The sequence below is a fragment of the Squalius cephalus genome, assembly GCF_949319135.1.
Source record: "Squalius cephalus genome assembly, chromosome: 6".
Taxonomy (NCBI): domain Eukaryota; kingdom Metazoa; phylum Chordata; class Actinopteri; order Cypriniformes; family Leuciscidae; genus Squalius; species Squalius cephalus.
Window position 1 is genome coordinate 22,003,112 of NC_137127.1, and position 19,289 is coordinate 22,022,400.

Genomic DNA, 19,289 nt, shown 5'->3' on the forward strand with positions numbered 1-19,289 from the left:
AGACTTGACTTGGACTCTAGCTCAAAGACTTGAGACTTGACTTGGACTCTAGCTCAAAGACTTGAGACTTGACTTGGACTCTAGCTCAGAGACTTGTGAGCATCTCTGACAGGTATATTGTTCAAATTCATGTATGACTTTGATGAAAGGTTTTGATCCACTTCAAAAGTTGACTACTGTTCTATGGTTTGTATGTGATTTTAATGAGGTTTGTGGTAGTTGCATATCAATAAAGGATGTTTACATTAGAGTATGTCAGAGTTTGTTGGAAAATCATATCGCACTGCTCAGACATTCCAAGACCCGACAAAAGGCGATTGAACATGTTTAGTCGGGTGAAAACAAACCCAGACCAACGCCAACAGGGACATCTTTGGTGTTTGTTGGCTTATGTCTGTGCAATGGCCTTTAACCTGTTAAGCTTCACCAGTGCGTGGGCGCACTGAAGCGTTTTTTTATTTATATAGTTCAAAGTTACTATCAGATTTAATGTTATACCTTGACAAACTATACATCATTAAAAAGATATAATACTCAAGTTTCAGTATTTGACCACTATTGTATTCTGAGAAACTTATAGTGACAGTTATGTCTTAATTTGTGTCAGGAGTTATGAAATGAAAAAATGAGTCGATACCTTTAATATGAATTATGCGCGTCAGCCGCTTTCATTCATAAAAAACTCCCGTGCTGTCGTCATGACAGCGATACACAAAACAACGTCCTTCAGGGCTTTTAGCTCAAAAATGTGCAAACTTGGAGAAATATTGATATATTCTCATAGATTCACGTCATATTTCTAAAGACAGGAATAATATTTATTGAATTTATACCCAAATGCGTCGATGTAATCATTATGATCGCTTCTTACTGAGATGTGCAGTGTTTTCAATTCATACCAATAGCCTGAGGGCGCTATATGCACAAAAAATAATCCATATATGGAACATGAAGAAGAGCCATAATCATGTGACATTCCAGGACGTCACTGCTACACACAAAGCTACAGAGATCCCGCTGTAATATGCAGATAAAAGATGTTTTGAAGACAATAAACATGTTTGCTATGATATTTGATTTGCCTGTGTTCTTCAAGCCATGCCAGGTATTTTCATAATAATAGATTATATTTATAATGTAATGCTAATCGATATAGACTTAATCATCGTGCATAAAACTATAAATAATGTTTTCTGTCTGATTTTTTTTTTATCTGAAGCCAAATTATATCACAGAAGATTATTTAAAACACTCGATTGCATTATGAAGTAAGTTTGGAGCACAAACATGGTTTTAATCTCATAAATGGTCGTGTATTGATGGTGTGCTAAGCTAACATGCTAGCTAGCCCAGGTGCACCTGCCACCAGGGGTTATTCTTTTATGAATTTTGTTCTAAATAAGAATGCTTACTGATATGTTTTAGTGCATTTGACCACTATTTAGTGCACTTCAAATGTGAAGTGAGAACTTTGATAAAAGAAATTAGGGATTGAAACCCTGTGAATAGCCAGTCGTTAGTAACTATAATGCAGACAAAAGAAATGCATATTTCGAGCCATAACCAGTCTGGAGAGGTGTGAATGTGTGCAGGGGGAGACTGAGACTGAATGGGGCTCGTTTGCACCACAAAACAATAGAGACAAAAGACTGAATGGATGCTTAGACGATGACTAAACATCAGTAGCATTTTTAGAGTAGCCTAATCAAAATAAAGTCATGACATGATCTTGAAAAACATTTAACTAAATACAGAGTTTTAGACTTATTATCTTCATATTTTAAATATAACATGGTCAGACATGTGGCTTTAGCTGTAGTGCATTTCTAGATTGCTCCAGTGCCAACTTCAATTTTATTTTCATTAATATGTTTCATAAAAAAAAAATTCTAATAACTTTACAAAACTTTGAAGCTATTTAAAAAAAAAAAAAAATCATTATGACAATAATTAATTCTACATTTACAATAAACTACCAGGTGTCAGCTTTCAAATGAGATCATACTTGTGCTTTTAGTGCAAAGGGTTCATGAACTGTATCTGTTTCAGTTTGGGTATGTCATTTCTGGGGATTTTTCAAAAGTGGGGTTGCAGCTTAACAGGTTAAAGAGTATTAAAACACCACATAGACATATAAACAACGTTAAAAAATTGATTTTCACCAAAGGGGGACTTTAAGGGATAATGCACAGTCGTATCACTTATTACACAGCTATTCAGCACATAAATAATGACGTGGACATGAAATATTGATCTGAGAAGAAACCGTTTTTAAATATTCCCTGTTTATTATCATCTAATGTCCTATTAACAGTGTACAAAACACAACACAACAATTTTACCATTACCTACTATTAATACTGAAATCCTCTGGTTTCATTTTACAGTAAATACAGTCGATAACTAAGGCACAAGATGGCAATGGCTGTATTTGAATGAAATGTGATATGAGAGACATTAACCCTCTGGGGTCTGGGGTGTTTTTGGGGTCCTTGAGATGTTCTGACATGCCCTGACATTTGTGCTTTTTTCAGTTGCTTATAAACATATTAATGGCAAAGGTGTAAATTCACTCTATATAGCACAAACAGGACTTCCATAATATGTGAGCCACATGTATGTACATGTTTTCATTTTTGAGAGAATAATGTTTATGCATGGTTATCGAAAAAACAAAAAATTAAAGTTTCTGAAATAAGGCCACAAAACACATACTAAATATGTGGCAATAAGACTTTTGACTAATGGATGTCATCGCCTAGTGTTTTTTCTTCAAAATGATATGAAAATCATCCTGCCTAATCATCCACAAAAAAACGATACATTGATTTTAGTTTTGTGAAACACTTTTAGTTTGGAAAGCCAATATGCGGATGGGGCGTAAACGCTCCAACAGCATCATGCATATTTAGTAGTTCACACCTGGTGAGACTACGTCCCTGCATACTTAATGAGCCATTCATTCAGGTGTGTCACCTATAGCTAACTTAAATATACAAGCTTCATAAAAATGATCATTCTAGGAGAAAATTTCAGATGGCATTTAGAGGCTTTTGCATCTGAACTCTTCATATACACACACACACACATATATATATGCATGCACATACATACTTTATAATCTTTTCAAAACTAGTCAACGTCTTTCAAAACTAAAGTATACATTTTATCATACGTATTTCAAAGTAAAGGATTCATTAGTTAGTTGATGACTTTATTTTTGACAAAACACATACAGTATATATTCCTCATCTCAGTATAGCAATAGAGTTTGCTAAAAGCTGTTCATTCAATACAGCAGTATTTGAAAATCGATCATATTTTGTAAAATTACATTTATATTTGCATTTATGTCAAAACCTAGACACTTTTAAACATCAAAAGGACATTTATTAATATGTATTCGTGTCAAAATGACAAATAAACGGATTTTCCTATTCAATTTTGCATGGAAACGCTTCCAAGACGCTTGCGTGTCGCGTGAAAAATAGGCGTCGGTTCTATTTCTAGAATGCACGCGTTTTCCACGCGGCTCGTGTCGCGCCTGAGACGCGCGTCTCACACAGGCAGTGTGCAAACTCTAAACTGTTAACATGGGAGCCAAAATAAAAACGGACACGCCACGCAGCTGAGACGCTTACGCCACGCATCCAGTGTTTCACCGGCCTTATCCAGCGGATGTGGGCGTTTCACAGGTTTGTATGGATCGCCTCACATTTGCGTTTGAATAGCGCGGTCACATTAAAACTTAATTAGCTGAGATGAGAACGACTGACATCTCTCTCTTTACATACATATTATATAAACTGTGAATATTTGTTTTTTATAAAAATTACTTCATTTGAAAGAAGAGAATTCAAGCTTCATGCCTGTGTGACTGTATGCCTGTTTGACTGAGTATTCGCTGAGTTACAGTTCATTTTCGGACGCGTTTCAGAATTGACTTCACTGACGGAGAGTAGGCAGAACTCGCATCATGTTTATTTTTCTTTATTTGGCGAAAAGCACAACACTTTGTTTTTATTATGAGCATACACAAAAAAAATACACACTAAACAGGATCGATTGATGTATAACACAAGCATATAAGATAAAAATTATTTTTTTTTTTTTTATTTTTTTTTTTGCACTCATACGGAAAAAAACGAGCCTATCGCGCCGGCGCGATAGCCCAGTGGTTTTCAAACCCTGGGTCGCGACCCTCGGGTGGGTCGCGAGACTTAAAAAATGGGTCGCCAGGATGATTTAAGGAAAATATAATTAAATTAAAAAACAAAATTTGTTTTCATAAAACCATAGTCTATAGGCCTATATAAAAGAAACACACGCAATATGGCTATTTAAACAATTAATAGATTAATAAAACGAAAGAAAAAACTGACAGCATGCTGCTGAGTTTGGTTCGTTTGGCGCGGCGCCTCACAAACAAGTTGACGGAAAGGAAAAGACCGCAGTTTGTTTGTTTTCTTTATTTTACAAAAGCACAATGTTGTGTTTTATTGCGAGTGTACACAAATATAAATAAATACTTTGCAGTTTCGAATGATGTCCTGAACAAAATAACGGAGTATATTTAAATGATTCCATCGTGCCGGTGGCACCTCACACGCATTCCAGCATTGCAATCTTGACATCTCAGCCGGTTCATTTATCAAAATAAAATAGTCAACCTCACATAAAAATTACACTGCTCTGTTTAAATAGTCAATAGCCTACAGTTCGTGCCATTCAGCGTAAGCACCGCTCCACTGTGATGTTTCCAAGCACATTTTTGCGCATGTGAAGAGGGTGATTTTCTGAAGAGGGATCGATATTGAAACGTGAGTGAAGTACAAAGAAGCCCACGAGCGTAATTTCCTATGGGGACAGGGGGGACATGTCCTCCCCACTTTTCAAAATCCCGTTTGCTATAATTTGTTTATAGTGTGCACGCGATGTTCCCGGACGCGGACGCATCGACATAGGCTCGGTCCTGCTCCTCCGTGGTATCGCGTTTGCGGCACAGGCGATGAAACGCCAGAAACAACAACAGTAACTAAGCTATCGTATGATCCCGCTCTTATTCATGCAAATGCTTTTTCATGCGCGACAAGACAAAAGAGAACGCGCTGTCAGTGAATGTCCTCCTGACACACACACACACACACACACACACACGACCCACAGATAGACGCGCGCCAGTATCAAGTTCTCTTTCGCGCTAGAACGAACAACACATGCCATGTCCGTTTTGTCGAGTATCCTCACAATAACAGTCTTAAATGAGTTAAATAAAATCTTAAATTAAAGTAAAGAGTAGTGAGAGAATGGGATGCGAGAGATCGTCAGCTGTGGCTGGTCCTAAAGTGGCAGCAGCTAATTCTCGGAGAAAATTACTAACTGCTCTTGACTAAAGAATGCTTGTAGCTTTAATAAGGATTTATCTATATTTAGTTTATAATTTATGCAGTACAGAATGTTTTGATAATCTTATTCAATTTTTTGTATATTTCATACCTGTTAGACAGGAAAGGCACAGGTAAATATGACATTTATAATGGGTTTATGTAAGGTTTGTTTTAAGTTCACTTAAATTAAAAGTTTTTATATTTTTTGAAACCTAATAAATATTTAAAATTTGGGGGGATAATCATTTTCATTTTTTCTTATAAGCCTATAATAAATAATAGTTTAGCATCCAAATAAATCGCGAATATGGAAAAAAATGTATTCGAATGAGAGAGTTACGTGAGCCCAACGCCGCTTACTTTCACTTTCGCTTTAAATTATTTCGCTTTGGCTTGTTTATAGATATTTTTTTTTTTCATTCTTGTTCTGTTCTGAATATCATAAAATTTAAAGGATTTGTTGTGGAATATTTTTAGTGATTTTTTTAAGCAGACAGCAAACGATAGTAGGCTATTAATTGGTTAAAATTCTTACAATGGTTAATGGTTTACCGGTTCATTAGCATCCCTGTAGCTTTAGCTAGATCAAAAGAGTGCAGAATCAACTTTGCGTTACGATCGCGTCACGGATAAGCCACTGCACGTGCATCATCAAAAGCGGTTGTTAACAAAAAACTTAAGAATAGGCCTATATAGGCCTATGGGTCGCGTCAATTAAAAAAAAAAAAAAAAAGGGTCGCTCTTGAAACAGTTTGAAAACCACTGCGATAGCCGACCTCAGGGGGTTAAAGAGGCACCGGCCCTCAAATACCTGAATGAGCGGAATTATACAGCGTTGCTTTTGACGACGGTCAGTATTGGGGAATATCTGACTTCAGAATGTCATGACTGACCAATCAATCAAGCATTTTAGAGACCCGTATAATAAATAGATATTATTTTAATATAAACATACAACACATAGGGTAACACTTTACAATAAGGTTTCATGGTAACACTTTATTTTAGTGTCCTAGTTACGCATTACATGCAGTTAAGGTAACAACTATAAATGATACATAATTACATGCAACTAATCCTTAACCAAACCCTAATCCTAACCATAAATCTACATGTAGTTAATTAATATTACTCAGTACTAAAATGTATAATTACACTGTAAAATGGACACCTTAAAATAAAGTGTAACCGGTTTCATTTGCTAACATTTGTTAACTACATTAGTTAACATGGACTAGGTATGGACAAAATATTTATACAGCATTTTTTATTCTTAGTTAATGTTAATTTAAAAATGTACTAATACATTATTAAAATCAAATAATGTATTTGTTAACATTATTTTGCTGTATTTGTGAACTAACATGAACAAACAATGAACAGCTGTGTTTTTATTAACTCATGATAGCAAAGATTGATAAATACTGTAACAAATGTATTGCTCATTGTTAGGTAATGTTAGTTAATACATTAACTAATGTTAACAAGTATGACATTATTGTAAAGTGTGACCAAATATTGGTTGTCTAATTGCCAAATATATATATAGAAGTATAGAAGTGTAAGGTATAGAGTTCCAAACTGTGTAAACAATGGAATGATTTTTTTTTTTTTACATGAGAGGGGAACATGAGAGGGGAAGTCAATGGTTTTAATACTATAAGAGAGCGAGAGAGGAGGAAATAAACATGGGATACTTACAGGGAATACTCCGGAGGAATTCCCTTAAAGGCAGGCAGGTCTCGGACGTACTCGTTGTGGAACCATTTGACTTTGAAGTGCAAATTCATGTACTCTGTGCTCTTGCATAGACGGTGCTTGTCATGTTCTGCAAATGAAAGTAAAAAACAAAACAAAAATGAAAGAGTCATGAGACATGAGTCATGCATCTGGTTTGAGACACAGTAACGTAGCAACGTATGGAGCTTTAGTGTCTGAAGACATTTCACAAACATCATCAGTATGTAACAGGGTTATTATATTATATATGAAAATTAGAGAAGTTGCCTTGGCAATTAAATGAATACTGTAAGTTTAAGTTAAACCCTTAAAATGACTAACTGGAAATAAGTAATACCTAAAACTACACTATATTTACAAAGAAAATGAAAAAAGCACAGTCAAAAAAATATATATTTTATATATATATATATATATATATATATATATATATATATATAAATATAAATATAAATATAAATATAAATATAAATATATATATATATATATATATATATATATATATATATATATATATATATATATACAGTGAGGAAAATAAGTATTTGAACACCCTGCTATTTTGCAAGTTCTCCCACTTGGAAATCATGGAGGGGTCTGAAATTGTCATCGTAGGTGCATGTCCACTGTGAGAGACATAATCTAAAAAAAAAATCCAGAAATCACAATATATGATTTTTTAACTATTTATTTGTATGATACAGCTGCAAATAAGTATTTGAACACCTGTCTATCAGCTAGAATTCTGACCCTCAAAGACCTGTTAGTCTGCCTTTAAAATGTCCACCTCCACTCCATTTATTATCCTAAATTAGATGCACCTGTTTGAGGTCGTTAGCTGCATAAAGACACCTGTCCACCCCATACAATCAGTAAGAATCCAACTACTAACATGGCCAAGACCAAAGAGCTGTCCAAAGACACTAGAGACAAAATTGTATACCTCCACAAGGCTGGAAAGGGCTACGGGGAAATTGCCAAGCAGCTTGGTGAAAAAAGGTCCACTGTTGGAGCAATCATTAGAAAATGGAAGAAGCTAAACATTACTGTCAATCTCCCTCGGACTGGGGCTCCATGCAAGATCTCACCTCGTGGGGTCTCAATGATCCTAAGAAAGGTGAGAAATCAGCCCAGAAATACACGGGAGGAGCTGGTCAATGACCTGAAAAGAGCTGGGACCACCGTTTCCAAGGTTACTGTTGGTAATACACTAAGACGTCATGGTTTGAAATCATGCATGGCACGGAAGGTTCCCCTGCTTAAACCAGCACATGTCAAGGCCCGTCTTAAGTTTGCCAATGACCATTTGGATGACCCAGAGGAGTCATGGGAGAAAGTCATGTGGTCAGATGAGACCAAAATAGAACTTTTTGGTCATAATTCCACTAAACGTGTTTGGAGGAAGAAGAATGATGAGTACCATCCCAAGAACACCATCCCTACTGTGAAGCATGGGGGTGGTAGCATCATGCTTTGGGGGTGTTTTTCTGCACATGGGACAGGGCGACTGCACTGTATTAAGGAGAGGATGACCGGGGCCATGTATTGCGAGATTTTGGGGAACAACCTCCTTCCCTCAGTTAGAGCATTGAAGATGGGTCAAGGCTGGGTCTTCCAACATGACAATGACCCGAAGCACACAGCCAGGATAACCAAGGAGTGGCTCTGTAAGAAGCATATCAAGGTTCTGGCGTGGCCTAGCCAGTCTCCAGACCTAAACCCAATAGAGAATCTTTGGAGGGAGCTCAAACTCTGTGTTTCTCAGCGACAGCCCAGAAACCTGACTGATCTAGAGAAGATCTATGTGGAGGAGTGGGCCAAAATCCCTCCTGCTGTGTGTGCAAACCTGGTGAAAAACTACAGGAAATGTTTGACCTCTGTAATTGCAAACAAAGGCTACTGTACCAAATATTAACATTGATTTTCTCAGGTGTTCAAATACTTATTTGCAGCTGTATCATACAAATAAATAGTTAAAAAATCATACACTGTGATTTCTAGATTTTTTTTTTTAGATTATGTCTCTCACAGTGGACATGCACCTACGATGACAATTTCAGACCCCTCCATGATTTCTAAGTGGGAGAACTTGCAAAATAGCAGGGTGTTCAAATACTTATTTTCCTCACTGTATATATATATATATATATATATATATATATATATATATATATATATAAAAAAAACAGCACTATAATTTTCAAGTATGTACATATTAATAAACTATATAGTGTATAACTAATAGTACATAAAACTATAATGTATATAGTTAATACTAAAATAACACCGTAACCAAGAGGACACCACAGGAAATAAAAAATAAAAAGAAATCACCACTGAGATGTATTTAATATCTCAACTGTTTATACAAGACAATAAGATTAAATGGAGAGCAAATAGACTCCAAACAAACAAAAGTTTCACTTGGAATAAAGTGTTGTGCACAGTTGAATTGTTCACAAAAATAACATACTGTATATTAAGCAAGTAAATGTGACAGTTTTGATTTCATGTTGACTTTAATATCCCCTGAGTTATGAAACAAACACCATAATTTGAGCAATAAAACTTCCCCCTGAGAGCTTACAGAGCAAAACAGGACATAGGAAAGGTACGTCTGATTGATTTGTCGGACAGCAACAAGAACGATCTGTACGTTTGCTGCTGTGTTTTGTACGTGCACATGGCCACAGGAAGTAGAGCTCATCCCAGACTTGTCAGAAAATATCAAAAAAACTAAAACCTGCCCACCTGTGTGGACACAGCACGGACAGACGACAGTGTCTCAGCGGCCTGTTGGGATGTTTGGCAGGGGAGCTGTGATATACACTCTGACATGCCACATAATAAAGGTCAGAGAGGATTGTGGGTAACCTACAGCAGCTAAACAGCGAGTGGATTCAGGAGACAACAGTCTGGCAGCCATTAGAGGAAGCACAGTGAAGTATAGCTCAGAAATGACAGTAAGGAAGAAGGAGAGTTGTTTATTGTAATTCCTGCAGTTGTCAAGGGCAGGGAATGACATGCAACTACAGTGAGGAGAGATGTCAGCATATATCCACCGTAACCTCTCACTCCCAGTGAAAACATGAGGACATATCACCTCCGACAGACATGGAGGACTTTATTGACTTAATCACAGTAGTGCAGCACAGGGCTGTAACCAAAAATTGACATTAAAGGGAGGGGAATCATAAATGGTCAAATTGTCCTCCCCGATTTTTGATATTCTTAATGATGCTCTGCTGCACTCCATTATGAATCGCTCTGTTTGTGGTTAGGATGACAAAAAGTTTTAAAAGTTAAATACTGTTTTTGGTTGGTCTACCTCAGCATTCTTGCTCTTCAATGTCAAAATGATTTACTTACTGTTTACAGAACACGAGTGTGAATTCCAAAACGACATTTTAGTTTTAATAGTGAAAGAGCGCATGGTAAGAAGTTAGTAGCTAAAGATTTAACTGTTGATTGAACCGTTTTTTGATAGAAACAGAAAAAAAATGCCTTAAAGTAATATCCAGTAATGCAAGCTTTGCAAATAGTTTGAATTGGTTCCTTCACAACTACAATTACACCTAGAACTTCTTTTACTGTATTTCTTATTCTCTGTTCCCTTAGATCCCTTTTAATACTTTATTTAATTCCTTTAAGTCCTGTCACTTTTGACCAGTTTAATGTATCCTTGCTGAATAAAAATATTCAATTCAATTCACATTTATTTGTATAGCGCTTTTCACAATACACATCGTTTCAAAGCAGCTTTTTCAAAGAGTCCACATTACAATTTAGAGTGATCTGTTATCAGAGGTAACTGTCTAAGATATGTATTTCAGAAATTTACATATACAAATCACATAGTTAGCTAAACATGTATTAATGTAAACAATGCAATAATTTAAGGCAGAAACAATGAGCTCATTGAAGTAATGAATACATGTTTGTTAACAAATGATTATAACATATACATTCATTATATATAGATACATTTATTTCACATTTTAATGTGCATTAAATGTGATAAAATTACATTACATTTTAATTTTAATTGATATTAAAGGTGGCATATTATGCCCCTTTTCACAAGATGTATAAATCTATGGTGTCCCCAGAATGTGTCTGTAAAATTTCAGCACAAATTACCTTGTCAAATTTGCCCCTTTTTGGGTGCGAGCATAAACGCGCCATTTTTGTGTGTGTCTCCCTTCAGAAGATGGCCGATCCTTTACACAAGTTTTGGATACTCCTGCAATAACAAAACACGCGGATAATCTCACTCATCCAAAATCCCAGAAATAACCAGTAGCGAGTGCAGAGAGACTCAGGAAGAGGTTGCAACTTTTAGAAGCACCTGGACGTTTCTGAATGGTTAGTGGATACATTTATGTAGTTGTTATGGAGTTACATTGATTCATCTCATCGACTTGCAAGTACCGTCATGTTTAACTTTTACACAAGTTGACACAGTTCCCTGAGGTCTTTATAAGACAGCTGTGACATTTTTTGGTCCAACACTGTTCTGTGCTCGTCTGTACAGCAACGACAGAACAGTTTGCATGCTTTACTCGAACTTCTGCCATTGCGTTCGATCTGGTTACACTGTTGCCGCTTGTGAAAACCAATTGGTGGCACCGTGGGGGGTAAACGTGCAGATTAACCCTCTGAGGTCTGGGGTGTTTTTGGGGTCCTTGAGATGTTCTGACATGCCCTGACATTTGTGCTTTTTTCAGTTGCTTATAAACATATCAATGGCAAAAAAAATTACACTCTATTTAGCACAAACAGGACTACCATGATATGTGAGCCACATGTATGTACATGTTTTCATTTTTGAGAGAATAATGTTTATGCATGGTTATTGAAAAAACTAAAAATGAAAGTTTCTGAAATAAGGCCACAAAACACATACTAAATATATGTCAATAAGACTTTTGACTAATGGATGTCGTTGCCTTTTTTCTTCAAAATGATGTGAAAATCATCCTGCCTAATCATTCACATAAAACGATACATTCATTTAAGTTTTGTGAAACACTTTTAGTTTGGAAAGGCAATATGCGGATGGGGCGTAAACGATCATGCATATTTAGTAGTTCACACCTGATGAGACAATGCCCCTGCATACTTAATGAGCCATTCATTCAGGTGTGTCACCTATAGCTAACTTAAATATCCAAGATTCATAAAAATGATCATTCTAGAAGAAAATTTCAGATGGCATTTAGAGGCTTTTGCATCTGAACTCTTCATACACACACACACACACACACACACACACACACACACACATATATATATATATATATATATATATATATATATATATATATATATATACATACATATACATACATACACACATACATATATATATATATATATATATATATATATATATATATATATATATATATATATATATATATGCATACACACACACATATATATGTGTATATATTTATACACAAATATAAATTTTATTTATATTTTTATATATATATATATATATATATATATATATATATATATATATATATTTTTTTTTTTTTTTCACAAATTATGCTTGCAAATTGTATAATATCCAAGGTAAACATGTCTAGTAATTGTGCAGTTAATTATCATACTGTATTTTCAGTTTTGGAATATTTATCCTCTCCCCAAATTTGTTACTAATAAAACACAATACAAATTATTAAAAGAAAAAAATAATATTTACCTTTTAATAGTTTGTTTACATCTACCTTGTAAATATATTTTTTTATTAAAAAGGTTACAATTACAACAACAATTCAAGTGTAATCTTACAGTATATTCTACAGTAAAAACTGTACCAAAATCTAGTCAACAAAATGTTGTCTTTCATATTTCGCCTGACTGTAACGTTGTTTTTATGAAATATTAGGGCATATAAATGTTAATTTGCAGTTTAATACGTTGCTTATACAAATAGCCTACATTTTATTTCAACATATTTCAGTCGATTTTTACTCATCTCAGTATAGCAATACAGTTTGCTAAAACATCATCATTCATTCACAAACGCGATTTAAATTTAAACTGTCTTTTTGCGAGCTGTGGTAAACAGCGCACATCTCTGCCGTTCATTCATTCATAAACAGAAACCCGATTCACGTGAGAAGGAAAAAAAATGTACTACTGTATTCCTAAGCTCAGTCTGATCCTTGCTCCTCGAAATACCCGCACTTCTGAGGTATTTTCCATTATTATTATTCCTCACAGCGCTGCGAGACGGTGTAAACAAGTAATAATCTGAATAAACTTGTGTTTTCTCAAGCTGATATGGGGGCGTTCACAGGTTTGCGTGGATTGCCTCAATCATTTGCGTTTGAATAGCGCGCTCTCCGTGGGCGTCACATTACATTTGAATCAGCTGTAATGAGCTCGACTGGAATCGCTCTCTTTTAATACAGATTTCACAAGATGAGAATATTTGTTTTTTATATAAATTACTTTATTTAAAAGAAGAGAATTCAAGCTTCATGCCTGTGTGTCTGTATGTCTGTTTGACTGAGTATTCGCTGAGTTATTGTTCATTTTCGGACGCGTTTCACAATGGACTACACTGACAGAGAGAAGGCAGAACTCGCTTCGTGTTTATTTTTCTTAATTTGGCAAAAAGCGCAACACTTTGTTTTTATTGTGAGTATACACAAAAATAATACACATTTAACAGAATCGATTGATGTATGAAACTTGTTTGTAAAATCAAAGTCAAAAGAGTATTTCGGGTCTCGATTCAACTGATAAGGAAAAAAGCGAGCAGATCACGCCGGCGTGATTGCCGACCTCAGAGGGTTAAGGGGCGGTAATATTATAATAAGATCCCTTTCCTACGTCCGAATGGGAGCGAAATCTGATCGGCTTATTTTTTGACATGCTTGCAGAGAAAGGCTTACCTAAACTGGGTTGGTAGATGCACCGGGGACCCGATTATAGCACTTAAACATGGAAAAAGTCAGATTTTTATGTCCCCTTTAAATACTATGTTAAATATTTACACCCAATATTAATCAATATTCTCTTTTAAAATATATATATATATATATATATATATAATGTACAGTCAGTCACTCATTATATATATATATATATATATATATATATATATATATATATATATATATATATAAAACAGCAAAATAAATCCTGACAGGGTTTGAAGAAGGTTAATGTCCAGCTGACTGTCTTTCTTTATTATCAATTCTTTACAGATAGAAAGAAATGGCCAAACATACCATAATATTGCCGCAATTGACCAATCAGAATCTTATTAAGAACATATTCAATAAACATGAGCAGTAACATGATATTCTGTTATATAACAGTAATGATTAAGGTTTCATGACATCTCACCTTCACATGCAGTACACAACGACAGACCACCTTCTCAAATATTCACAGAACGATTTAAAATATTCAACCTATCAGACTGTGGTTGTCAACACTTAAATGCAAGTGTCAGTAAATAATGAATTAATGCATTAGATCATCTCATTCATCACTGCACTGTGAAGTTCTGATTTCAAGCCCTTCGGCTGAAGTGATACGCTCACGTTTCTGCCCTCCATCCAGTGTCAGACCTGCAATGAGGGTCACTTGAACCCAAAACCCTGATCCACCTGAGCTTTTAACCCTCTGAGGTCTGAGCTGTTTTCTGGGCCCTGGAGGTGTTCTGACATGCTCTGACATTTCTGGTTATTTCTGTTACTTGTGACATTTTCATGGCTAAAGTCTAATTACACTGTATTCAGCACAAACTCTGCTACAATAATATATCAGCAGCATGTATGTAAAAGTTTGTAGTTTTGAGATAATGACATTTATGCGTGGTTTGTGAAAATACAAAAAAAAAAATCTCACTGAAATAAGGCCATGAAACCCATACTGATTATTTCTTCACAAGACTTTTGAAAATTGTATCACGTAGCCTAGAATATTTGCTCTAAAACTATGTGAAAATCACCCCGACTGCTCATTCAGATAAGACAATATATTAATTTAAAAAAATTTACGACGTGTTTTGTGTGAAAAAGCTTTATGCGGGAGCTCATTAATATGTAAGCTTTTCACACCTGAGAAAGACAAAGACCCTCCCCTAACGGCCCTATTAGGAGCTATCAGGCCCTGTCATTCTGAGCAACCTTGCACAATACTGTAAATGAGGAGATTTAAAAAAAGAATGGCTTTTAAATTGTTTGGATTTATTTACAACACAACATAGTCCAAAGATACACAACAAATGCCAAAAAAGCACTTATTGAAAACAATGATCCAAAGACAGAGACATTTGTGCCATTCCTAAAAACACTGTACATACCTTTCATTTCCAAGGTGTTTGATTTTCACTTTACCATGTTCATGTACAGAGACTCATGTGAATGTTGAAGTCCTCAGTGGCATCTGGGCCCTGAAAAAAAAAAAGTGAACATACTGATATCAAGAGAAAGGCCTGCACGATTTTGGGAATAAATTTTAGATTTTTCTGGTTAAAATTGCTTTTTAAAATTCACAGAATACACACACACACAAATGTTTCCAACAATATATAATATAATGAACACCAGGTTTGTTGTGCCTTGTAGGCATAAGCTATGCGCAGTGCTGGATAAAATAATAATAACAATAGCAGTATAAATCTTCCAAAAGATTTCAGTAACAACTAAGCTAGAGAAAAATATATTGATTATCATGTTACTTCAAATGTTTCCATTCGTTATGATGATATGAAATGAGATAATAGTAAAAACATGAATCCGTTTGCTTTTCAAACGCGAACGCGATCCAAAATATGATACATTTAAACGCGATCGCGCTGCAAAATATGATACATTCAAACGCGATCACGCTCAAATATAAAACATTATGGTTACCATATACATATCTACGTTTGAGCAGATATCCACAAACACAGTAACAGTAAACACGGGTCTAATTATTATAATATTCAGCATATATCTAGCAACAGTTCAACTGCAATGTGAAATTTATGCAACAACAGCAAACTAATATGTAAAAATTTCTTACCTTACATCTTTCTTGTCTTCAAATCGCGTTCTTCTTCTTCTGATGTAAATCCAATGTAAGCTCAGGCGCGTCTAAAAGCAGAGACTTGTGAAGTGTTTTGGTGTTTTGTTTTTGAGGTAGGTCTAATGAGCGCGATCGCGTTCCATGTGGAGATTTGCATGGGAATCTCTTTTGCGCGAGTGGGCGTGGTAAATTAAAAAATAATTAGGAAGCGTTTGAGAAGCTGGACATCTTGTTGGTTTTATACAAATTACTTAAACAGAGAATATTTGTTTTCAGTTTGAATCCGATCATTTAAAAGTACACACTTAAATGTTTATAAAGGTATATGGCTCATAAATGTGTGACAAGTATTCGAGTTTTGTTTCAGTTTATAGACGTGCTCAAGAAAAAAAAGTTCACCGCGATGGAGAGGCAGAACGCACACCCTGTTTATTTTCTTTATTTTACAAAAGCACAATGCAGACTAACTTTTTTTTTTGCTACATGCCATGGGATTAATCAATGCACGCTGATGAATGATGTATAATAATAATAATAATTAATCTGCATACCCTAGTTTTGCACTGATGTAAAAAGACTGACAGTGACACAATAAGACCTAATGTTAGCAAAATGTTTTAATCTTTTAACTCTTAAAAAAAAAAATATTAAAAAAACATGTATGTTCTTTAATGTTTGATTATAATTTTACTGTCTTCACATAGGGATGGGAATTGATAAGATTTTATCAATAATAATGCCACTGACGATTCTGATTATCGATCCAATTCTTTAACGATTCTCTTATCGATTCTTGATAGCACTGTGTGGAAAAATGTAGTCATATGCTTTTAAAAAAACAAAACAAGTGGTTTTATTTATTTTAAAGTTCCTTGAGTTAGCAAACTGTACTTTTTATATAATTTATGTAATAAATAGAACCTTATTGTAAAGTGTTACTGATTAGTTATACACCGATTCAGACGTCTCCTGAGTTCACTGTTGGAAAGATCAGTTGTTTAAACCATTCATTAAAATGAATCGGTTCAAAGGAGTCATTAGTTCGCGAATTGGACGTGTCGTGCGCGTTGTGTGATTATCCCAGCAGTTAGGACAGGACATCCAAGATTTGTGTCAACATAGAAAACATTTCATCACTGTATAGTTTTATTTCGTTTAATTAACCCTCTGGGGTCTAAGGTGTTTTTGGGGTCCTTGAGATGTTCTGACATGCCCTGACATTTTTGCTTTTTTCAGTTGCTTATAAACATATTAACCCTCTGGGGACCAAAAACGCGCCCGCGCGTTTTGCTCGTTTTTTTTTTTTTAGCAATGAAAATAAACACTAAATGCTCTGTTAATTTTGATCTTTCATTTTCGTGTAATACATCAATCGATCCTGTTCAGTGTCTATTTTTTTTCTGTATACTCACAATAAAAATAAAGTGTTTTGCTTTTTGACAAATAAAGAAAAATTAACATGATGCGATTTCTGCCTTCTCTCTGTCAGTAAACTCCCATTTGAAATGCGTTCGAAAATGATCTATAACTCCGCGAAAATTCAGTCAAACAGGCAAACAGACCCACGGGCATAAAGCTTGAGATCGCATCTTTTAAATGAAGTCATTTATATAAAAAACAAATATTCTCAGCTTCTGTAATCTGTATAAAAAGAGAGCGACTCCAGTCGACCTCATTACGAGATGATTCACAGTAATGTGACCACGCCCCGGAGAGCGCGTGCTATTCAAACGCAAATTCTGAGAACCATTTCAGAGCTGTGAAACGCCCACATCAGCTGTAAACAAAGCGCGTCGCGACTCCTCGCGAGTGAGACATTATAGCCTACCTTATGGAGAAACGATTCCTCAGAACAGTGCTGATGAGGAGCAATATCTCCTGAAATGAGGAGCAGATTCCGCTGAGGAGTGAGGTAGGCTGTTTTCTTTTCTCACGTGTGGAATAACGTTATGGAATAACGTTAGTGTAGGCCTATGTAAACCGCAAAAAGATGAATCCCATTTCTATAATATGACTCGCCTTTCTGTGAGATGAATGAAGGGGACATATTTGTAAAGACTGTTTAGCCTAAATATGAATCGCGCGTCTGTGTGTAAAATAATAAACTGCTTTGCTATAGCCTACTGAGATGAGTAAAAATCGACTGGAATATGTTGAAATAAAATGTATTTGTATAAGCAACGTATTAAACTGCAAATTAGCATTTATATGCCCTAATATTTCATAAAAACAACATTACAGTCAGGCGAAGTATGAAAGACAACATTTTGTTGACTAGACTAGGGTACAGTTTTTAGGCTACTGTAGAATATACCGCCACATCAAAAAAGCTTTTGTTTAGCAATTTCTGCTCATATCTAACGTTATATATATATATAATATATAATATAATATATATATATATATACTATTTTTGTCAAAAATAAAGTCATAGACTAAGATGTTAGATGTTCCAATGTTGGCTATATTCAAACTAATGAATACATATGATAAAATGTAGGCCTATAATCTTTTTTTTTTTTTTTTTTTTTTTACAAAGAAAGAGTACACTTGAAATATTGTTGAAATTGTAATTATTGTTGTAATTGTAACATTTTTAATAAAATAGCAAAACATATTTACAAGAGAGATGTAAGCGAAATCTTAAATGGTCAATATAAGTCTTCTTCTAAATACATCTTTTGTCCTTGCATTGTGGCTCAGTCAGTGTCACACCTGATTGAATGGGCATTAGGCAGAGTCATTATGCAGAGTGGGTGGGACAAACTACTCCTCCTCCACGCCCCCCTCGCATAATGGCTTTCCAAGCAAAACCTGTTTTACACCATTTAAATCAATGTATTTTTTTTTGTGAACGATAAAGCAAGACTATTTTCACATAATTTTGAAGCTAGAACTCAAAGGGACAACATCCATTAGTCAAAAGTCTTGTGGACACATATTTAATATGTGTTTTGTGGTCTTAACCCTCTGGGGTCTGGGGTGTTTTTGGGGTCCTTGAGATGTTCTGACATGCCCTGACATTTGTGCTTTTTTCAGTTGCTTATAAACATATTAATGGCAAAAAAAAAATTACACACTATTTAGCACAAACAGGGCTACCATAATATGTGAGCA

General features: G+C 35.0%; 1 protein-coding gene across 2 annotated transcripts in view; it reads right to left on the reverse strand.

The window, feature by feature from the left end:
• Positions 1-19,289, reverse strand: part of unc13c (unc-13 homolog C (C. elegans)) — a 558,188-nt gene that overhangs the window by 215,221 nt on the left and 323,678 nt on the right. For both annotated transcript variants that reach the window (XM_079873953.1, XM_079873952.1), the window contains exon 19: positions 7,089-7,215. In XM_079873953.1, the coding sequence (XP_079730079.1) occupies positions 7,089-7,215 (127 nt within the window). The remainder of the gene's footprint in view (positions 1-7,088; positions 7,216-19,289) is intronic.